General features: G+C 37.4%; 2 protein-coding genes across 2 annotated transcripts in view; one reads left to right on the top strand and one right to left on the bottom strand.

Moving 5' to 3' along the window:
- tbx5a (T-box transcription factor 5a) overlaps positions 1 to 21529 on the bottom strand; it is a 38209-nt gene extending 16680 nt beyond the window's left edge. Inside the window, exons 1-7 of the mRNA XM_056243600.1 lie at positions 21153 to 21529; positions 19947 to 20111; positions 18708 to 18802; positions 16874 to 16993; positions 15519 to 15666; positions 12421 to 12573; positions 9200 to 9291 (exon numbers count right to left, since the gene is read on the bottom strand). Coding sequence (XP_056099575.1) covers positions 9200 to 9291; positions 12421 to 12573; positions 15519 to 15666; positions 16874 to 16993; positions 18708 to 18802; positions 19947 to 20090 — 752 coding nt within the window. The 5' untranslated portion in view covers positions 20091 to 20111; positions 21153 to 21529. The remainder of the gene's footprint in view (positions 1 to 9199; positions 9292 to 12420; positions 12574 to 15518; positions 15667 to 16873; positions 16994 to 18707; positions 18803 to 19946; positions 20112 to 21152) is intronic.
- On the top strand, positions 3202 to 6518 carry LOC130078105 (uncharacterized histidine-rich protein DDB_G0274557-like). The gene is made up of 4 exons (XM_056243601.1): positions 3202 to 3503; positions 4407 to 4442; positions 5111 to 5332; positions 6374 to 6518. Exons 2-4 carry the CDS (start codon positions 4422 to 4424, stop codon positions 6425 to 6427), a joined length of 297 nt encoding a protein of 98 aa, XP_056099576.1. The 5' UTR covers positions 3202 to 3503; positions 4407 to 4421; the 3' UTR covers positions 6428 to 6518.
- Positions 21530 to 22203: the final 674 nt, after the last annotated feature.

The following is a 22203-nucleotide window of genomic DNA, read 5'->3' as shown; positions in this document are numbered from 1 at the left end:
GCACTATAATTGTTCTTCACACGCACAGTAACTAAAATTTAAAACTGTTAAAAGAAAAGGTTTAATAAACTATTGCATAGATAGATACTGTATAATACACTATGCGATATGTCTTTCGTTTGTGCTTTGAACTTTTCAATGCGGACTCGACGCGCGATTCCGTGTTGCTTCAAGCGCATCATTCTGCGCTCGGGATGCGCATAAGCGCTTTGTGCCGCACTGTATTGCAGCCTTTCATAATCATAATACAGTGACGCAATGAAAGATTATTAATAGCCTTTCTTGTTCTATCTATCATATGTTGCTGCCTCATTAAACAGCAGTGCTATACATTTAAAACATGTCTCAATTTTATAGTAGCCTATAGCTATAAAATAATTTATCTTTTTGATTTTTATCTTGTTTTTCATGAATGTATTTTACAACAATACAAAGAGCAATGTGTAACGTTTTACCAGATTTAGTGTTACATTTATTGTCTCTTATTTGTTTTTTTCACTAAATGTTCAGATTTTATACAATTATTGTCGACTCGTGATTTTTCTAGACTAAATTTTATTGCTGAATTATCCACTAATCTAGTTTATAATAGCATTTTTGTCATAGATTATGATCATATATTTTTTGAATTAGTTTTTCTTTATAATGAAGTTGTCTGTATTAAGTAGATTGTGTTTAACACACAAAAGAGTGCTTATCAGAGTTCAACACACAAAGAGTTACATAAATTCTACTTGATTTAAAAAAAACTGTGTTGGTATCGGATCGGTATCGATCGATACTTTGAATTTTTGGTATCGGATCGGTTCTGAAAAAAGTGGTATCGGAGCATCCCTACCTGATGCCAGTCAATTGTTTCTCCAAATAATATTGATAGGGGTGTGCCCTTTTATGCTTTTCTCTATATTCTCTTGTTTTTAGGCTCTTGGTCTAATCGTTATCAACAGTACGTTTCTAATTTCATTTACTTGGATTAAACTTAATCTACATTTTACTTAACGCCCCTATAGAATGTATGTCATCCCAATATGCAATGGTCAGTTTATCATACTAAAGGATTAAAATGTAAGAATTCTCAAATTACTCTATCCCATTCCAGATGTGCATGACCTTTATTGCTCACATGAGTAGTTTAAGAAAATAAACTTTTAGATATTGAGACATGGAATGGAAGCCGATGGTAACCAACATTTTCAAGACTTGATTAATGATAATCCATGTCGATACAATTGAAAGAAAGCGCTCTGTTTTATAAATCCATGTTAAAGACGCTTCTTACAGTAGTCCATAACTGCTGGTCAAAACGAGTTGTGTATTTATTTCAGTCATGTTATGAAAGGTCACTGAACAATAGTCATGCATATCTGGGATGAAGGTGAGCAAATTTCTTTTTTGTCTTTTTTGGGGGGACTAATCCTTTTTAACTTTTTTTTTTTTTTGAAAGATTCAAAGGAGTCTTGTAGAATCCGATGACTCATGTTGCGATAGTGAAGATGAGTATATTCCAAATCCCAGGGAGGAAAGCAATGACAGTGACTGCAGCTTGGAGTTATCCCTGGAAAATAAAAGGAAGAATTTCAAAATGTCATCCATTAGTCAGTGCAGAAACAAGTCTTCAAGTCATAGCCGATTTAAGTCCAGTCAGAACAAAAGTGAGTCTTCAAGTCAGAGTCGATTTAAGTCCAGTCAGAGCAGAAGATTTGAAACAAGTCATGACTCGGTACAAAGATTTCCTGATAGCCTAGAAGGAAAACACAAGGAGACGAGTGTTTCAATGACACCTGAAGAAGAGCCATCGATCTTTGTTAATCCAGTTTTAAAGGAGGATGGTTCCAGAAGATATAATAAAAAACATCACTGCTTGTATTGTGGACAGGTAGTTCAGAAAATGTCAAGACACTTGTCGCGTAGACACAGCGATGTGGTTGAGGTCGCAAAGGCATTAAGCTTGCCAAAGAATTCAAAAGAAAGGCGACGACAGTTGGATTTTATCCGAAACAAGGGTAACTTTGAACACAACACTCAAGTTTTGGAGAGTCGCAAAGGCAAACTCATCCCATGGAAGCAGCCAAAGAAAATGACAGATGGACAAGAATTCATGCACTGTGTTTATTGCTATGGAATGTTCCGAAAAAGAGTGATGTGGCGTCATTTTCAGGTCTGTAATTTCAAGCCTCAGGGTAAGACATCTAAACGAGGTAAAACAAGAGTTCAAGCTTTGTGTGCATTTGCTGAACCTGCTCCAATTGGATTTAGCGACGCGTACTGGAAGTTCTTAAGTGGTATGAATCAGGATGAGGTTGCAGTTGCTATTAAGGAAGACCGCTGCATTCTTGAGTATGGTTACAGACAGTTCAGAAAGAATGAGTATGTAATAAGCCAGCACCAATATATTCGACAAAAACTGAGAGAGCTTGGCAGACTGTTACTGGAAGCAAAAAAGTTGACACATGTGAAGACAATCAAAGAACTCATAAAGCCTGAAAAGTACACCCATGTTGTCTCGGCTGCAAGATGCCTAGCTGGATTCAATGGTGAAACTGGCAAATATAAACGTCCGTCTCTTGCTCGCAAAGTTGGACATGGCTTGCATGCTTTAGCCATGTTTATCAAATCTGAAGGATTGAAGATGAAAGATACACAGACTACCAAAGATGCTGAGGAATTTGCACTGCTATACCAAGAAAGTTGGAAATTTGACATTGCAAGCCAAGCGCTAACTCAGCTTAACCAGACAAAGTGGAATTCTCCTCAGATTCTACCATTCACACAAGATGTCCACAGACTTCATTTCTATTTGTCTGAGAAACAGCAGAAGCAATTGAATGCCCTGCAAGAAGAGCCTTCTCCCTTGAACTGGAAGGACCTTGCTAAAGTGACCCTGGCGCAAGTTATCCTCTTCAACCGACGAAGAGCAGGAGAAGTATCCCGAATGTCCTTGTCGGCGTTCCTGTCAAAGGATACATCAGAGACACACGAAGATGTTAACCTAGCCCTTACAGCACTTGAGCAGAAGCTTTGCAAACATTTTGTTCGGATTGCCATAGTAGGAAAGAGAGGAAGGAAAGTCCCTGTTCTCCTGACCCCGGTCATGAGAGAATCGCTCGATACTCTGACTGAAAAGCGAGAAGAATGTGGAGTACTGAGTGAAAACGGATACTTGTTTGCATTGCCTCTCTCTGTCCATTATTTGAGGGGTTCCGATTGCATTAGGCAGTTTGTGAACGAATGTGATGACATCAAACACCCCAAAGCACTAACCTCAACAAAACTTAGGAAACACATTGCTACTCTGTCGACTGTTCTGAATCTCAAGACTACAGAACTTGACCAATTGGCAGATTTCCTTGGGCATAACATTGAGGTCCACAGAAAGCACTACCGCCTTCCAGAGGGCACCCTCCAGCTTGCTAAAATAAGCAAAGTTCTTCTAGCGCTGGAACAGGGACGGCTAGGAGAATACAAGGGGAAGAATCTGGATGAAATTCAGCTTGATGTGACTGGTATTAAGTCTTTTTTTATTATTAAAGGGATACTCCACCGTTTTTTCATATTAAACTGTTATTCCCTTAACTAAGACGAGTTGATACATACCTCTTTCATCTCAGTGCCTGCACTTAATCGCTCTGGCGCGCCATGACACTTTGATAGCACTTAGCTTAGCCCAGTATATTCAATGGTATCTAACAGCAATGAATTTAGAAGTGACCAAACACATCAATGTTTTCCCTATTTAAAAACAGTTACACGAGTAGTTATACTACTTGTGTAACTGTCACTAGCACTTATCACTAGCACACCTACGTCGCGTCTGAACGTGACAAGTTTAATTCGTTTGAAGTACTTGTATTAAATGTTACGCTCTCAGATATAAGAAAAAAATCCCTATTATCTCTAGCCAGGGCCTTGCGCTGATTTCCTAAAAGAGTTTGCAGATTTTCTCTCAGATCTATTGGTCAACGTCGATAAAGCATTAATTGTTGGAGATTTTAACATACACGTAGATAATTCAAATGATGTGTTAGGGGCTGCGTTTACAGATTTATTAAACTCCTTTGGGGTCAAGCAAGTGTCTTGGTTAAGGGAATAACATAGTTTAATATGAAAAAACGGTGAAGTATCCCTTTAAGGAAAGTTAAAAAGCACAGCATTGTCCATCTATAAATCGTTCTCTTTTAGAATAGCAGATAGTATTTGATAAGTAAAAGAATAGAATTGATTATAACAGAGTTGAAGTATTTGACCTCAACATACTGAAGAAGAGGGCAGGTTTTATTGTTATAATGTGACTAACTTGATAATTTTAGTCTATTCAGCTATTTATGTAGCCATTTTGTATACTCTTGACAGATTGATTGCAGTTTCAGGTTTACAGCTCATTCATATTCTATTACTTGCTGTTTTAGAGACTGTTGACATGGATGGGTGTTCACAAGAGGAAGGTATGTTTGTATGATTTAAAAAAAATTGGTTATGAAAGATCTCTCATTTAAATTAGACAATTAAATGTAGATGTTATTGCACAATCATTACAGGATTGCACATATTTGGATGTTGCATTAATATAACCTTTCAGTTTAAATTAATAGTTGACATGTTTTTGACATGCTGCCTGTTGCATGTGGGCAATGTTTGACATTGTTTCCAGTTGATTGTGTGGCACAGTAAGCTACACCACAGGTATAGTTATCCAAAGGTAGTTGATCTCCACAAGAATTGTGTCCTTTAGCAAGATGATTCATCCCATTGCTCCAGGGCTATTGCCACTGTAATGTGTTCTGTAAGTTGCTTTGGGGAGAAAGTATCTGCCAAGGGCATACATTTAAATTGTGCTCCCAGTGTGAATGCAAGTCTAATTTAAACCGGCTCTCTCTACCACTGTATTGTAGAATTATGGAAACCATGTGTAATTTGTTGTTCAACTCGATTTGTTTATGTATAGCGCTTTTCACAATACATATCTGCAAGACTCGTGCCATATACTGAATATTTATAAACTTGTACTGTTGATCATTGCTTTTTATGTCACCATGACACAAATTTTATGCATAATTGATCCTTAGTTTATATTTTGATTTTTATTTTTCCTCAAACTTTTTTTTGCACTCAGATGACTTTATTCCAGACGTACAGGAGCCTGAAGTTGAGGACAGTGTGGCATCCACACAAGAACCTACATCCACACAAGAACCTACATCCACACAAGAACCTACATCCACACAAGAACCTACATCCACACAAGAACCTACATCCACACAAGAACCTACATCCACACAAGAACCTACTTCCACGCTGCATTCCCAATACCAGAGAAAGTCGGCAAAAAAGAGAGGTGAGCTTAGAAATGTTAAGTGGATTGATTTGTCCCGTTCGTCTTGAAGACAGAAAGCTTTATTCTGAATTATATTATTTTATCAAATCTTTACTTTTGATCACTGCACATTGATAGCTGTCACAATAGGTTTTGTTTACACAGTCTAATATTCTGATTATAGTTGATTTACAACCTCAAACCTGAATGAGTTTGTTTCTTCTGCTGAACACAGAAGACATTTTAAAGAATCTGTAACCAGACAGTTGATGTCACCAATGACTTCTATAGTATTTTTTTTCCTACTATGAACGTCATTGGTGCCGTCAACTCTCTGGTTACCCACATTCTTTAAAATGTTCAGCAGAAGAAAGAAACTCATACAGGGTTGGAACAACATTATGGTGAGTAAATGATGACAGAATTTTGGGGTTAAACATTTTCATTATATGATCAAAAGAAAAATTGAACTCTATAACGATTTGCTTGGATTTAATCAAAAGTGTGGGATGCACAAAGGGAAGATTTTGCGTTTACACAAGTTTTAATATATTCATCTGCATATCATTTCCATATGCATATTCCCATCGATGTGAGACTGCTGTGTTTAACAGGACAATACATAAAATATGAGATAGAGACTGTAAAAATCGAGTATCTTTGCCTTGTTTTTAAAATAAAAATGTCCGTACAACAAAGTATATTTGCCAAAATTGTATAAAATACTTTTAAGTAGACGGTCTACTAATGCTGTAATGAGAGTTAGTTGACATGTAGGTGCAATGTTACTCCGTTAACAGAATGTCTAAAGGGGACCATCAAAATAAAGTGCTACCACACCTTTTACTGGATTGCACTGATTTATTATTATTATTATTATTAGTCAAATGTTTTATTCAGAAACAAACTAAGAGTACTTTTAGCCTCTGAACCAAGTCAATATGGCAATGAATGACCTGTGTGATCAATACAATAGTCTTTCAGTTCAGATTAAGGTTTAAAAATCCTGAACTTAAGACATTAACCTAAACTTAATAACATGTTCTTTTTATGTTTACTTAGGTAAAGAAACTGCTGTCAAAAGAAGCTGGACAACAGATGAATGTGCGGCAGTAGAAAGACACCTAAGGAAATTCATTGTGAGGAGCCAAGTTCCAGGGAAAAAGGACTGTCAGCGCTGCGTTGATGCAGAAGCTCAAGCGTTAGGAAATCGAAACTGGAAGGCGGTCAAATACTTCATCAAAAATCGTATTTCTGCCATAAGAAGGAAAGTACAGTGAAATACAGGTAGCTCAACGTATTGGATGCCTTCCCACTAGCATTTACATCGGGATATACATTCTAAGTGTTTTCAACAGTTTACATTTAGTTGTTTTCATTGTATTATCCTCTTAAAGGGTTAGTTGTCATTTACTCTTTTTTTTGTCATTTCAAACACATAAGAAATTAGTTCATCTTTGGAACATAAAATATGTTTTGAATGAAACCTGAGAGATTTCTGTTCCCTCCATTGTTTGCATTGCCTCTCTCTGTCCATTATTTGAGGGGTTCCGATTGCATTAGGCAGTTTGTGAACGAATGTGATGACATCAAACACCCCAAAGCACTAACCTCAACAAAACTTAGGAAACACATTGCTACTCTGTTCATCCTAAACTTTCAAGCTTCAGAGCATTTATAACGTAGAAGTAATCCATGTGGTTTAATCCCTGTTTTATAATGTGAATGCGCTCTCACTTAATCCACCCACTTAACATTATCCAACAATTGCAATAACTGTGAACTGGACTTTGCATTGATGCAGCACACACAATTATACACATTTTCTGGTTAATAGTGATTCTTTGCCTCGTATGCCCTTTTCCTTGTTTGTTATATATTGCTCTGCCCTGTTTTTGTGCTATTGTTGATCTCACTTAATCAATCTATTATTCATATTCTCCACCAATGCAATAACTGTGAACTGGACTTTGCATCGCTGCAGCGCACACAATTATTCTCATTTTTCCTGGTTACTAATAATTCTTCGCCTCATATGCGATTTTCTTGTTTGTTATTTGTCACATTGATAACTTTTTCTTTATGAATGTTTTGAAGTTTGAAAGTTTAGGGTGAACGGTTTTTAAATGGAAAGATGGAAATCTCTCAGGTTTCATTCAAATATCTTCAGTTGTGTTCTGAAGATGAACAAGTTTCTTATGGGTTTAGAATGCCTTGATGGTGGGTGAATGAAGGCAGAATGCTCATTTTTGGGGGAACTAACCCTTTAAAGTTCTTTGTTGTCTTATACTATAACATATAAAAGGGTTAGATCCAGTCAATTGTCTTAAGTGTTTTATAGCAACAACAAAAAAAGACTGTTGGATTGTGTTTCCTTGAGTTGCTTATAGCATGTTTATTGCTGTAACATTTATTTTGGTCAATGTTATTAAAATGTTGTATAACCTCTTTTTGAAAAAAAAAACAACATTGTGTAATACCAAATATATGTTCATTGAGGACAAATCATGTTTTAAAGTTGTTTTTTTTAATCCAGTGTTTTGTGTAAAATATTACTCACTGTATTAGTGCTATAATTCCACTGGGTCTTAATCTTTATTCATCAGATGAATAGGGAGTTTTCATGTGAAGTCCTCAATTTAAACGAGTATATTATCTTTAAGCTGCAGTGAACATGACTGGCTAGGAACACAACTTCATTAGAAATAGTGGACAAGTAACCATGGGACAAACAAGATCCCCTTCAGCAAAACCGCACAGTTCATTCAATAACCAATACAATGCAGAGAAAGTACAGTTGGTGTCCTGCAGACTGAAGAAGTTCAGGCTGTGACCAAAATTTGAGGGCTCATTGAATTAGAAAAGTCTCTAGATTGGCTTTTGGCTTATGCCATGTTAATGGCTAAGCTAATATAGACGTGTGCAGATTAATTTAGAGGATATACATTATAATCTATAAAGGTTTATATGGTAATCAAGGGCAAATAATGGAAGTAGTTGATGTTTTACAGATAGTGACTTTGGTCCTTGCTAAGATATAAAGATGAGAAATGTGTGTGTATCTATGAAAGCGGACCCCACAACTCCTAAATGTTTAATCCAGGCCCCACAAGTGACACAAAAACGCATGTGCAAACAATTTTGTTTGAATTTTGTTATATTGAAGTGATATTTCTTATTAGGAAATTTTTGTTATCTTGCTTGATTTTTTATAAGTCTGTAGAACCACTGGAAATGGTGGACCCCACAATTAGGCAAAAAACGGTGGACCCCCTTATGGTAGGAAAACAAGTATGTGTGTGTGTGTGTGTGTGTGTGTGTGTGTGTGTGTTAGGTGTCTTACCTGTGTGTGTGTGTGTGTGTGTGTGTGTGTGTGTTAGGTGTCTTACCTGTGTGTGTGTGTGTGTGTGTGTGTGTTAGGTGTCTTACCTGTGTGTGTGTGTGTGTGTGTGTTAGGTGTCTTACCTGTGTGTGTGTGTGTGTGTGTGTGTGTGTGTGTGTGTGTGTGTGTGTGTGTGTGTGTGTGTGTTAGGTGTCTTACCTGTGTGTGCTGTTTTCTTTTAATATGGTTTACTTTACTGTTGTTCAGCACATTGTTAGATAGTGCTTTATAAATGAACTAATCAAAAACTTTACTTCTCAATAACAAATATTTGTCATCATAAATCCCCAATGCTTCGACCAAAAATAATAATGATTCAATGCTCAATTGCAAGTTCTTGCTGTTTAATATTAACTTAGTAAATATTTGAACGTTTTCTACACTTGAAAGTTCAGAATAGTTTATGTGACGAGGCGGAAGCTCTGAAATGTGTGTGTATCAGTATAGTTAACTGATTATGCCTGATTATGCCTGATTATGCCTGATTATGGCAGGTTTGGCCTCACCTCTGCATTCGGGACATGCGATGCAGCTCCATGTCGTCGCTTCCACGAAAGCCCTTTGCGAAGGGATTGTTCTCGATCTTCAGCTGTGTGATCTGCAACACAACACACTGTGTGAGTCTTTTCATCCATTAGAAACCAACACTGGGATCCTCCGCCTGATCTGAGCTCCAGATCTCTGGTTATTAATGAGCCCACAGGAGACTGTGAGAAGGACGGCTATGGCACATCTTGGCAGGCAAAGCAGGAAAACCCAAAAGATGATTTATATATGATTGTCCTGAGTTTCTGTTAATGGGGGAATCCACTGTAACAACCATAAACATTAAACATGAAACCACTTGAATGTCTTCACTCGTGACGTTGAAGGCATGTAATCGGATGTTACAGGATGATGATGACTGGTGGTTTAGTTTTCTGAGGATGAAAAGATGAAATCTCCCACAGAAACGGGTTTGTTTGAAGCTTCTCTAATGTAGGAAAACATCTGTCCGTTGGGGAAAGATTGGTGTCCAGTTTGTCTTTGCATAAGTCTGAAAATGTCTAATAATTCCACATCTGAAGCACCAATAATTAATATTAATCCTGTCATAGTCTGAGATATAAAATAAAATGTCAAAAGTCAACGTCAAATATTTTGCCTTTTGTGAATAGTGTTCATCATTTAAAAACAAAGGGTTCGGCAACACTTTACAGTACGGTTCATTAGTTAACATTAGTTAATTAACATGAACTAACAATGAGCAATACATGTGTTACTGTATTAGTTCATCTTTGTTAACGTTAGTTAATTAAAATACAGCTGTTCATTGTTAGATCACAGTGCATTAACTGGTGTTAACTAATACAACCTTTGATTTTAATAACGTATCAGTAAATCTTCAAATTAATATTAACTAAGATTAATAAATGCTGTAGAAGTATTGTTCATTCTTAGTTCTTGTTAACAAAGGTAGTTCACTAATGTTAACTAATGAACCTTATTGTAAAGTGTTACTATTATCATTGTGATAATCTGATTTGATTACAAAATCTGTGAATCTGTGAAAGTGAATAAAAGACAGAACATAAAATGAAAATTCCTTACACAAGTACATAAAACACAAAAAAAGTTGTCAAGCATTTGCAAATAAAGTCAATCAGGAGTGAAACTGGCAAATCTACTAAAGCCACGTGACTCTCTCTCTCTCTCTCTCTCTCTCTCTCTCTCTGGCTCTCTGGCTCTCTGTCTCTCTCTCTCTCTGTCTCTCTCTCTCTCTCTCTCTCTCTGGCTCTCTGTCTCTCTGTCTCTCTCTCTCTCTCTGTCTCTCTCTCTCTCTCTCTCTCTCTCTCTCTGGCTCTCTGTCTCTCTCTCTCTCTCTCTCTGTCTCTCTCTCTCTCTGTCTGTCTGTCTCTCTCTCTCTCTCTCTCTGTCTGTCTCTCTCTCTCTCTCTCTCTCTCTCTCTCTCTCTCTCTCTCTCTCTCTCTCTCTCTCTCTCTCTCTCTCTCTCTCTCTCTCTCTCTCTCTGGCTGCTGTGCTGTGTTTCCTAACAGGACTTGATCTTTGACATTGCTTTGGCTCTCACTTGAGATGAGATCTAGTACCTTTGAGCTTTTATAAACCCACTGTGCGCTTGGCAGACTTCACAGAATTGAGTAGTTTTGTAAATGACACTTTGATGTCCTTAATGTGCACCTTTTACTAAAAGAAAAAAGAAAAACTCGAGATATGCGGCGATGTCGCATTTGCTGAGCGCGACCCGTGCGTGCAAATCGCTTGTTCGCAGAGTTGCTTTATGATGCTGTAGTTACTGTAGTTTCCTGTTGTTTTTGTCTTTATGTTCTTTTTTTCTCTCTTAATTTTTACTGCTCAATTTGATTAACCGAAGTACAGATTATTGCATTTCGAAAAAGCGAGGCAGTCCGTGATATTAGCATAGATCTATATGGCGTTTGTATAGTCGCATGAAATAACCACACATTGTTGGAGAATATGTGCATATATGCGCTGGTAAATTGTGTTTTGTAACTTGTAACTTATTGCTCATGCTCATAAATCTGGTCCACACATTGTTTAGCTGCAACCTGAAGACCCAAAAGGTTATTCAAAATCTATTATTTTTAATGACATACAGGTGCAAGTGCTTTTACTCTTTTAAGGTGTGTAGAATTGCTTTCTTAAAAATAGGCTATATGTTTAAAGACGTCGGCTAAATTAACAATTTGATGTTGCATGTAGGCTATGTAAATAATTAATATACTTCTTCCGTGTGTATTAAAAACCAACTTTTTAGGCTTTGTGTTAAAAGCGAAACACCAGAAGCTTCAACACGTCAAACAAACGCCAGTTTTACACCAATCGCAATCAATGAATAAATACAACAAAAGAGGTTCTGAATTAAAGTGAGGTGTGTAATGTGGTTCTCGCATGATCCAGATGAGTGTTAGAAACACCCGAAGCAAGTTCTGGTCAACGAGTTTCAAAAAGTGTAACTTATGCAAATAGTTAAGAACAAAAGCCATCATATCCTATAATAAGAATTAAGGACGTGTTTTATCTCTTTATTTAGTTTATTTGTGCATTCTTTCCGTATCTGTATTTTCCAGAGAATGACATTCACGAGGGTAGAAAGGTCTTGGTTTGGGAGCTGAACTATTAAACAACAATCGGATTTATAATTCACGAATGGAAATATTCTGAGAATCACAACAGCTACCACAAATAAATAAATCACGTTTTCATAATATCCTATTTAGTTGCCACATAAACATTTCGGGCATGTTTTATTCTTTTTTTGTTTTCTAAGTTAGAATATAATTCATCCTGATATCTAATAATACACGCGTTACTTTATTAACTTGATCACAGTCGGAATCTCGTGCACGAGCTTTAATTGGTTTTGGACTTTAATAATATATAATGGCTTGTTAGCCTACATAAATTAATATCATATTAATTAGTTTAATAATAATTCCCAGTTCAATCTAGCAACAATATTTTTTGATATAGCCTAGCTGAGCACTCTAACTGTTTTCGGGCCAATCTCAAAGTTAGGCGCGTAATTTGATTGAATCATTCGACCAATCAGGAATCAAGCTCACACACATCCGACCTGAAGCAGACAATTCTATACTAATTCAATGATTCACACACTCAAAAAACCAAACTAATCTATTTTCTAACTTCATGCTTAGAATGTTTAAAATGATCTCATGATAAACATGTTCGACCCAATGCCTCCTACCTTGTGGTTCTGGTAAGAGGTGACTGCGATGAAGGCCGTCTCGGGGAACACATGAGTGCAGAACGCGGTGTTTTTGGACCCAAATCCATTATTTTCATCTGCCTTCACGATGTGGATCCTGGGCTGATATTTATGCATGGAATTCAGGATGATCTGTAAAGAAAATAGCTTAAGTATGACGATCAGCCTATTATTTAACAGATCTTCTTCGATAATATAGGCCTGCAATAATATAGCTACAGACACTTCATTTAAATTATGCTATGATTAATGTCATTGCGAAAGAAGAACGATTATACATTGCTATGAACTTTTTTCTTCTTTCCTGCGTTTTTTAAACACATTAATTTTTCAGAAACGCTAATTTGAGATCAATAATAATCTTGCGCGACTGTCGCACTTAAACCTGACAAACCCACTTTCTTTCCACAAGCCTATGTGTGTGTGTGTCTTAGTTACAGATACTTTGCGTCTCGGATTTTAATATATGCGCACACAGTTTTGTCCGTCTCTAAACGCTTGTCCGGCTACTTTTTGTTCAAACGAGAGTTTAAGAACCAGAGCTCATATAGCTGGCCACTTTTACAATAGAATATTGCTTTTTTGTTCAAGTTCTTTTCGGTTCTGTGGCCTGTTCTTTTCCAAGTCAAATGTGTGTGTGTGTGTGTGTGTGTGTGTGTGTGTGTGTGTGTGTGTGTGTGTGTGTGTGTGTGTGTGTGTGTGTGTGTGTGTGTGTGTGTGTGTGTGTGTGTGTGTGTGTGTAATGTAGGCTACTTTGTCTAAACTTTGCATTCTGGATGTGGATGCCAAGTTTAAACACACACACACACACACACACACACACACACACACACACACATTCCTCTTTTCCATTTTCATGCGTTTTCCCCTCGCATGCATTCTCCAAACAACTGCAGCGTTTCTGCTTTGATCAGTGACATCAGTCCATCGTTGTGTGTGTGTGTGTGCGTGTGTGTGTGTGTGTGTGTGTGTCCCTCTGAGCCGCTTTTGGCTCGAATCAACACCGAGACTTGGAGAGCATAACTCGCTGTAAACTTTAAACATGGCTCTCAGCTGAGGATATTGCTTTTGCTCCAGATCGACAAGATGATTTGTTGCAAAAAAAGAAAAGAAAAATGCATTGCTTTAAAATGTGATGTCAAAATAAAAGTCTTGAGCATACTAAAAGGCCATAATAAAACAGCTTATAACATTAGTAAATCTGCATGGACATCAGTGTCTCGGTGGACCACCCAGTGGCGAGTGTGTTCTGCCGGTGTCCGCGTCTCCAGGCGGCGCGATAGTCTAATGACCGTGAGCGATCGCTGAGGGCAGTGTGTGTTCCTCCACGCTTTCATGTTCCCGACATCACACACTCCGAAACCCTGCAGATTAACAGCCGTTGTGTTCCTCTGTCCATCACTCATCACACACTGTCTTCACATATAAACAGTTTGAAGCACAGTTATCCAAACTCTGATATTTCTGTATGGCTGAGAGGCAGGGAGTGTGTGTGTGTGTGTGTGTGTGTGTGCATATTGATGAATGAGACTAAAATGATCAAAGCCAAACCTAAAAAAGCCTTGAACTTGGAAAATTCAGACTGTGTTCTATTGCTTTTTCTTGCTTGGTAAGTGACCCACATGGGAATTATTGTGAGTTTCTTTCAGACATCTTTATCTCATCATTGGAGTCTAATTAAGACGGAGTTTGGAAATATTGGCTGTTTTTATGTATTTCCTAACAGGTTCCAGCTTATAGCATCGCATGTTCAGCCCTGCTTCTGAGACTATAATTATAAATAGGTCTGAAATTATTTCAACCACCTGGAACAACAAACCGATAGATTGTTATTTTGGTCGAGAAGCCGTACTTCATTTATAAATCCCAGGGTGCTCTTTCTGCAAAAGGGGCTCGCCAAGAACCACTGCAACCAATCAAAAATACATTCAGGACAGAAATTTACAACTCGACTCACATTCCAGCAAGGCTCCGATTTCATTCTGCCAGCTGAGGTTTGGCAGAAGAGCAAACCTGATCGACTAAACAGCTAAACATGCATATGAGGCACTCGTAATCTGAGAAATGTTGATTCACAGGCTCTTGGATTGAGATTATCACTGTGAGTTTGAGCTGGTCTTTCTTTGCGTAAACTGGAAGATCGTGGTACCTGGAGAAAATTAAATTTCTTTTAACACACAACAGTTTACAGAGCGTAAATGAGTAATCTGCAGTTCGGGTGTCCACATCTGAGGCGGCTGCTGGCGCTCTTGTTGTCTCAATTATCATGACTGGATTTAAGATGTGTTTCGGTTATTACTCTGATCTGGCGTCTGTCAGCGGCACCTTTGCAGATCTGTGTTTCCTGAGCTGGAGCTATAGTTCAATTCACACGCAAAACGCTACCTAAAGCCTCGAAGCCTCACTCTCTGCCTCGCCTGAGGGAATCAGGGCGTTTGCCGTGATTATTTGGTGCTACACTGGAAAAAAAGGTTATATCTGAATTAACTGGTTGTACACTGCAAAAATGCTTTTCTTACTTCGTATTTTTGTCTTGTTTCCAGTCCAAATATCTAAAAAATCTTAAATCAAGATGCATTTACTGAAATAGTTAAATGCCATACGATATTATGTCTTGTTTTCTGGAAAAAATAAATAAAAATGAAGTGAGTTTTTACGTAAAACAGGCTAAATAATCTGCCAATGGGGTAAAAAGAAAAAACGTGTTTCTGTTTGAATGAAGATTATTTTTCTGACCTCATTGGCAGATAATTTTGCTTTTTTTTAAAAAAAGCAACAAATCACTTCATTTTGATTTATATCCCCAGAAAACAAGACATAATATCGTATGGCATTTTACTCGTAAATGCATCTTGATTTAAGAATTTTTAGATATTTGGACTGGAAACAAGACAAAAATACTGAGTAAGAAAACATTTTTGCAGTGCAATTTTTTTCCAAAACAACTATTTTTAGGAGTTCAATCAGGTAGAAATAGCTTTTTACACAATTCAATCCAACATGATTTTATAATATGTTTGCTGGAAGAGTTAATGTTAGTTTCAAAGCGAATCCATATAAGACAGATATTGGCTCACATGTCCGAAGGGATCGAGGTGGTTGTTCGTCAGCTTGAGCTTCTGGAAAGACACCAGCTGCCTCATCCAGTGCGCGCCGGTGGCCGGAGAGTCGGGGTGCACGTACAGTCTCCCCGGCATCGCAGGCTCGGCTTTCCCCGTCACAGACCTGCCGACACACGGGCAACATATGACATCCATCGCCAGTTTCTCTCATTTATTGATATTGTTTGAGATTCTATTGATCTGTTCGTGCATTAATACAACAAGGATGATTTCATTAAAACTAAAATATGTTTTGTTCCCTCTACATGTTTCCTTTAATGAAATCGAAATCCAGAGCCGTAGTGCAAAGCACACGGAGCTTCAGTGTAAATACACACGGACTTTCCTCCTCTTTTATACTTGCATAACTAGCGCTTTTCACAACACACATCGTTTCAAAGCAGCTTTACAGAAAATGCATGAGTCCACATTACAGTATACATCTGTTATCAGAGGAAGCTGTCTAAGGTATGGATTTCAGAAATGTACATATACAAATCACACATACAAACTATTATATAAATTGCTGTTTTCTCTCATGTGATTATTGATATTGTTCAGAGGTTTGAGATTCTGTTGATCTAATCATGCATCAAGTACAAGGATGATTTGATTAAAACTAAAAGATGTTTTGTTCCCTGAACATGTGTTTCCTTTATTGAAATCGAAACTTGTCAGAATGTGATCGGCCTCCGTTTATCATGCATCGCTGCCTTGTGTGTTGAGCATAATGTGTTTCAAAGCCCGGTTTATTTGGTTAATGGCTAAGATGATGGTTGATCAAGAGGGTCGTTAGTTCCAGAACATGCACTGAACTGGTAATTATCAGAGATGTTGGCCTGTGGACGTCCTCCCTCAACGACCTCAACTATTCAAACCACTGACCCTGAAAAAGGAGCATAAAACAAGTAGCATAATACGCTGTTTTCCGGCGATGCAGATGCAATCGCATGTAATAAGGCTGTTTTTCCCCATCCTTTAATGTACACGTTAAATAAAGTTAGTATAAACTTTCAATTGTTTTAAATTGACATGAACAAACCTATTTGTGTAAACATTTAGACATCGCCTTCTTTTCTTAGTCTGTGTTTATCTGCATCTTTAAGCATAGGAAGACTAAGGAATGAGTCTAATTTAATTATTTAATTAAAAGGGATATGTGACAGATTTGACAAGTCTTGCCTGGAACTTTTGGGACGCTTATCGTATGATGAGAAATGGACAATCACAGTCAAAGCAACAGCGAGAACTTTATGTCTATTTGAGCAAAGTAAATAATAACCTGCACCAGTGACATTAACTGTGAATAAAACAATTGATGACTTACGAACCATTTGTTATCGGCGAATTTATAGCGGTGGTCATCGGCCGGCACAACATCCATCAGGAGAATGTATTTGGTTTTGGGGTTCAACCCGGTGACCTTCACTTTGAAGCTGGGAAACATGCGCCTGTGGACGAAAACGGGACAGCATTACAGCAGGAATCGCTTTTCTCAAATAATAATAACAATAGAAATTATAATAATTTCATATATTTAATGTATATTTGTTACCGGAGCTAACAAAAAATGCTCTGGCTAAATCGATCATTTTATGCGTGTGTTTTGGAGACATATTTTGACACGCAACAACTTTCCGCTAATCTCATTCCCGTCACTAAGACAAATCGCACGAGTTCGTGAAATAGCCACCTCGTGAAATACGTACGAATAGGTCGTTAGATAGCGTTGGTTGGACACACTTTAGTTATCTGATTCAATTTCATTTTGTCTTACAAAGGCCTATAAGTCTGCAAATACAACGCTTAAAGCACAGAATAAAAGGAACATTTAAGGACAAGAAAAAAAAAGATATTGGGTGAATTAAAACTATGAAAAGTGTGCATATATGTGAGAAGAAAATATGCTTTCCGTGGCTCAACTTCACACGTGATGCACGGTTTTACTTTAAGAAAAACGCGTATTAAAATGCACAAAAGTATTGAGCAGTTTGTGGCGATTTTGATTGTCGAGTGTTTGATACTCTAGATAGAGAGGGATTTTTCCCAGTAAACTGACTAGGAAATGTCGTTAGTGCAAAAGCCCCTTGTTCAGCTCTGTGCAGAGAGAAAATCATAAACTGCACGTTTTTGAAAGCTGCCGCGATTATGAATAATAAATGAGAAGAACAAGAGAGTTTGCTGCATGCGGATATTCATGACGTTACACATCCACGCAATCTCCCGCGATGAGCTCGGTGTCTCTCCAACTTCACCTGGCCTTTTAATCTCACACAGATCATGATGTTAAACTGAGGAGTTCATGCACAGATTTCAGCTTTTAACCCGTGATTTCTGAGGAAACTTCACTGTTTTTGACGAGGCAGAAGTTTTTATCAATAAAAGAACTGAAACGTAACTTTACATGTTCAATATGTTTTTAAAACTCTTCCCAGCGATTAGAGAGGGATATCAGGGCCTGAAACTCCACACTGCTGCTTTAAACAATTAGTTTATATAGCTACATTTGTCATTCACAAACAATTAATACCCATTATAACCTTAAAAAACCCTGCTAATTTTATATTTCAGACGCAATACGTTTAATATGCGATGATAACATTTTAAAATGCTCTTATAGTTTTAGAGAAAGATCCGAGTTTATCGCTAATTATAACATTAGTGGAAAAATGTGCATCTATAATCCAAATGATGGATGTTTCCAGCAGTCATAACTTGCATAAAAACTTATCTTAAATTATGGAGTCAAAGCATTGCTTATTGAAGTTCGGGAATTAGCCTTTACTTAGACTGCAACTTTCAAAACAAATTCTGAACAAAATAATCTAAATAAGTTTGGATTCAAATTTTAAAAATAAAAAAAATGCAATACATCTAAATTAATCACTAAATAAATCGCTAGGCTAGTTGTTGTAGAAACATGCATTTTATGTTATTAGCCAAGCAACCCAGTCTGTTCCGTTAAAAAATACAATGAAAATGTATAATTAATTCTATTTCAATAAACTATGATCATTGAATGGGGAAATGTGTAGGCATAATGCATTATATAGAATTAGTATTAATTATTGAATGATAATAATAATTAGGCCTATTATAATGATCAGTTATTTGTGCATTTTTGAGGGGATGATCATCGATGCAGTGAAAAGATTGGTCTCTTACCTCCCTGCTTTGGTGATGATCATCTCAGTTCCCACTTCATGAAACTTTGCCCACAACTCTCGCTCGTGCAAGTACACTTTTATCCCTTCCATTCCCTTTTAAAGACAGATGCAGAGAGTGAACATATGCACTGCATCTTCCAAGCATTAACGAGGCTAACGCTAAACACAATGGCATCGAAATGCACGAGGAGAAAAAATAATTCATTTAAGTTAATAAACTCCAAGATTAAGTTCGTAGAACTTTAGATTTAGATTTTGTTCTAAACAAACATTTTAAAAATTGAGTAAGCTAACATTGCTTGATAAAAATGTGTTATTATTTTCGAATGATATAGCAAAGAGAAAACATTTTCAGAAATATGTCCTGCCAAATACTCCCACATGCACAGCCTGACACACTCCTTCATTCGGCGTTACATTTAGTTGCAATATTTTGTTTTTGCGTAACACTTTACAATAAGGTTCATTAGTGAACATTAGTGAACTAGTTAACATGAACTAAGAATGAGCAATACTTCTACAGCATTTATTAATCTTAGTTAACATTAATTTCAACATTTACTAATACGTTATTAAAAGCAAAGGTTGTATTTGTTAACATTTGTTAATGCACTGTGAACTAACATGACCAAACAATGAACAGCTGTATTTTTATTAACTAACATTAACAAAGATGAATAAATACTGTATTGCTCATCATGGTTAGTTCAGTAAAGTGTTTCCTGTTTTTGTTATATTATGCATCTCTTTTCGTCAATCTTTGAACTCGTGTAGATGATGCAACTTTAATATTATGCCTCTTCGATCACCCGAGCAACAGTAAGTTATGAAATTACTGCTTTATTAATTTTCTTGTAGCGGCTGTTCGACAGTTACCAGCAACTATAGCGTATTCCTCACACACATTTAGAGAACTACATGTGCACATTCCACAGACCTCTATTGTGTTATAGCCAAATACTGAAACCTGACCTGACAGAAAACTCTCTGCAGTTTTACGTTTAAAAATTACTTTATATTGTTTTAAAAATAAGGACGATTCAGATTCGGGCGATACAAAACAGTTTTAGCTCTGACAGATTTAGCTCACTTCTAAGTACAAATTTGAAGCCAAAATATGGTTAAGCACACACACACACACACACACACACACACACACACACACACACACACACACACACACACACACACACACACACACACACACACACACACACACACACACAGTAGCTGTTACCTGTTGAATGTATGTCGTCTGTGAGGATGGGGATTTGCTAGCGGCTCCATTCTGTTTCTCTGGTTTACCCTCGTTTTGTAAATCTTTTGATTCGGAGTCACTCGGCGAGTTCTGGAGGCGAAAGGTGTCTTCGCTGTCCGCCATGTCTAACTCTTCCAGCGAGGCCTGAGGACACACACACGCCATCAGCTCGTCTACTCTCACACACACGCGTTTGTGTTATTCAGCACGTTCTGCAGCTCTTTAATAAGTGATAACAATGACATAAACTCTTATCGTTCTTGTGAGTCTCGCTTTTATGATCACGAAATAAACTTGTCACAAAACTAACAATGCATTTCCAAATCTGTACAAAAATATCCGATGTTTACGAAGCAATCATCATTAAAACTCTCGCATATGCTCCTACAAAAACATAAGTTTGAAAAGTCTGCTCACATAACTCATCGCAACATTCTTGGAAAACAAACACACACCTGCACATTAATACATATTAGATACATAATGCATAACAATTTAGCTATTGGTTGCTCTTTATTTTAAGGTGTCCGTGTTACACTGTAATTACACATTTACGTACTGAGTAATAACAATTAACTACTTACTATTGAATTAGGATTAGGGGTTACACTTTATTATGAGGTGTCTTTGTTACACTGTAATTATACATTTAAGCACTGAGTAACGTTAAGTAACTACATGTACTTAGGCTACTATAGGGTTAGGATTCGGGTTTGGTTTAGGGTTAGTTGCATGCACTTATGCATAATTCATAGTTAGTAGGCTACATGTAACATATGTGACACTGTAAAATAAAGTGTTACCGGATTTGGTTTAGGATTAGTTGCTTGTAATTATGCATAATTTACTGTTATTACTACTACATGTAACATGTAACAAGGACACTGTGAAATAAAGTGTAACCTAACTTTTTAAACAATGCAGTTCTGTTCACATTGTCTTCCTCGATGCGTCTATGAATTCTATGAATGGATCAGGAGATATAAAATCATTGCACGGGTATCTATTACAGCTTTCTTTGGAGAGATGAACACAACTGTCTGATAAATACTATTCCGCGATGTACTTAGCCGACCATTCTGTGTGTGCACCCCGGGTGTTTTTCACATCTATGTATGGATTCTGCAGCGATGGCCTAAGTGCAAAAACTCAATGAATCAAGAAGAAACGGCCACTGGACATTACCTGAAGTGTGCGAATCCCAGAATCAGCAGATAGCTCGAGGCAGCTCCAGATATGCGCGGTTCGGGGGATTTTTGTCACATATATTCCAAGCGCGATGAAGCTCACGGGATTCTGCTCCGGGAACCCATGGATTTACTCTCGGTCCTCCGCGGGAACAGAATCTGCATCCAGCACGGGGGAATACAGCGATTAAAACGAGAATCTTAAAGATGGACCTGCACTAAAGTCAGTTCACGGAGTAAAGCAGAGGATCTGTCTGGTATTCCTGGAGAAAAGAAGCACGATCACCTCCTCCCTCTCTCTCTCTCTCTCTCTCTCTCTCTCTCTCTCTCTCTCTCTCTCTCTCTCTCTCTCTCTCTCTCTCTCTCTCTCTCTCTCTCTCTCTCTCTCTCTCTCTGTTTCTCTAATGGTCAAACCCCGTGAGTTACACTGGGAAACGGAAGCCCTGGGATGAACACGTAGTGTGTGTGCTCGTCTGCAATGCCGTGACAATATCGGTCCACCCACAGTATAACTGCCCCACACACACACACACACCTCATCTGCATGTGCTCTTCTCTCAGGAGACGTTTTACACGCACATATTAAATAAGTTCGCATCTCATCTTGTTATATTTCGGCTAATAGAATATTTTGCATCTTGTCGGATCAATTTTGTTTTATTAAACAGGCCTGTAAAATGTCTTAAATGAAAAATAAAATTTACATTTATGCATTTGGCAGACTGATTTTTTTTTTTATTCAATGCGATTTACATTGCATTCATTACGCGTCAATTCTTCTATCAGTTCTCGCTTTCCCTGGGATTCGAACCCACGACCTTTGCTCGCGCATGCTCGTGTTGTTTGAGCGACAGGAATGCGTGATATAAAATAGACAATATTATGATACATGTCTGAAACGGTGGAGATTAATCCTTCTAATCCTGAGAGTAAAACAGACACAGGGCATGCAAAAAAAAAAAAAAAAAAAGAAAAAAAAAAGATTAGAACGCAGATTTCATTTTATTGGACGTTTGAAATAGGAAGTTTGCGTCATGTGCGCAGGATAC

Source organism: Rhinichthys klamathensis, unplaced genomic scaffold, assembly GCF_029890125.1.
Source record: "Rhinichthys klamathensis goyatoka isolate OS25496 unplaced genomic scaffold, OSU_Roscu_1.1 h1tg000815l_1, whole genome shotgun sequence".
Lineage (NCBI taxonomy): Eukaryota > Metazoa > Chordata > Actinopteri > Cypriniformes > Leuciscidae > Rhinichthys > Rhinichthys klamathensis.
The sequence above is the reverse complement of the archived record's forward strand: the minus strand, read 5'-3'. Positions and strand labels throughout refer to the sequence as shown.

Coding starts and splice junctions, on each gene's coding strand:
- LOC130078105 (XM_056243601.1), top strand. CDS start 4,422: ATGGGTGTTCACAAGAGGAAG. Junction 4,443..5,110: donor TGGGTGTTCACAAGAGGAAG/GTATGTTTGTAT, acceptor TTTTGCACTCAG/ATGACTTTATTCCAGACGTA. Junction 5,333..6,373: donor AAAGTCGGCAAAAAAGAGAG/GTGAGCTTAGAA, acceptor ATGTTTACTTAG/GTAAAGAAACTGCTGTCAAA.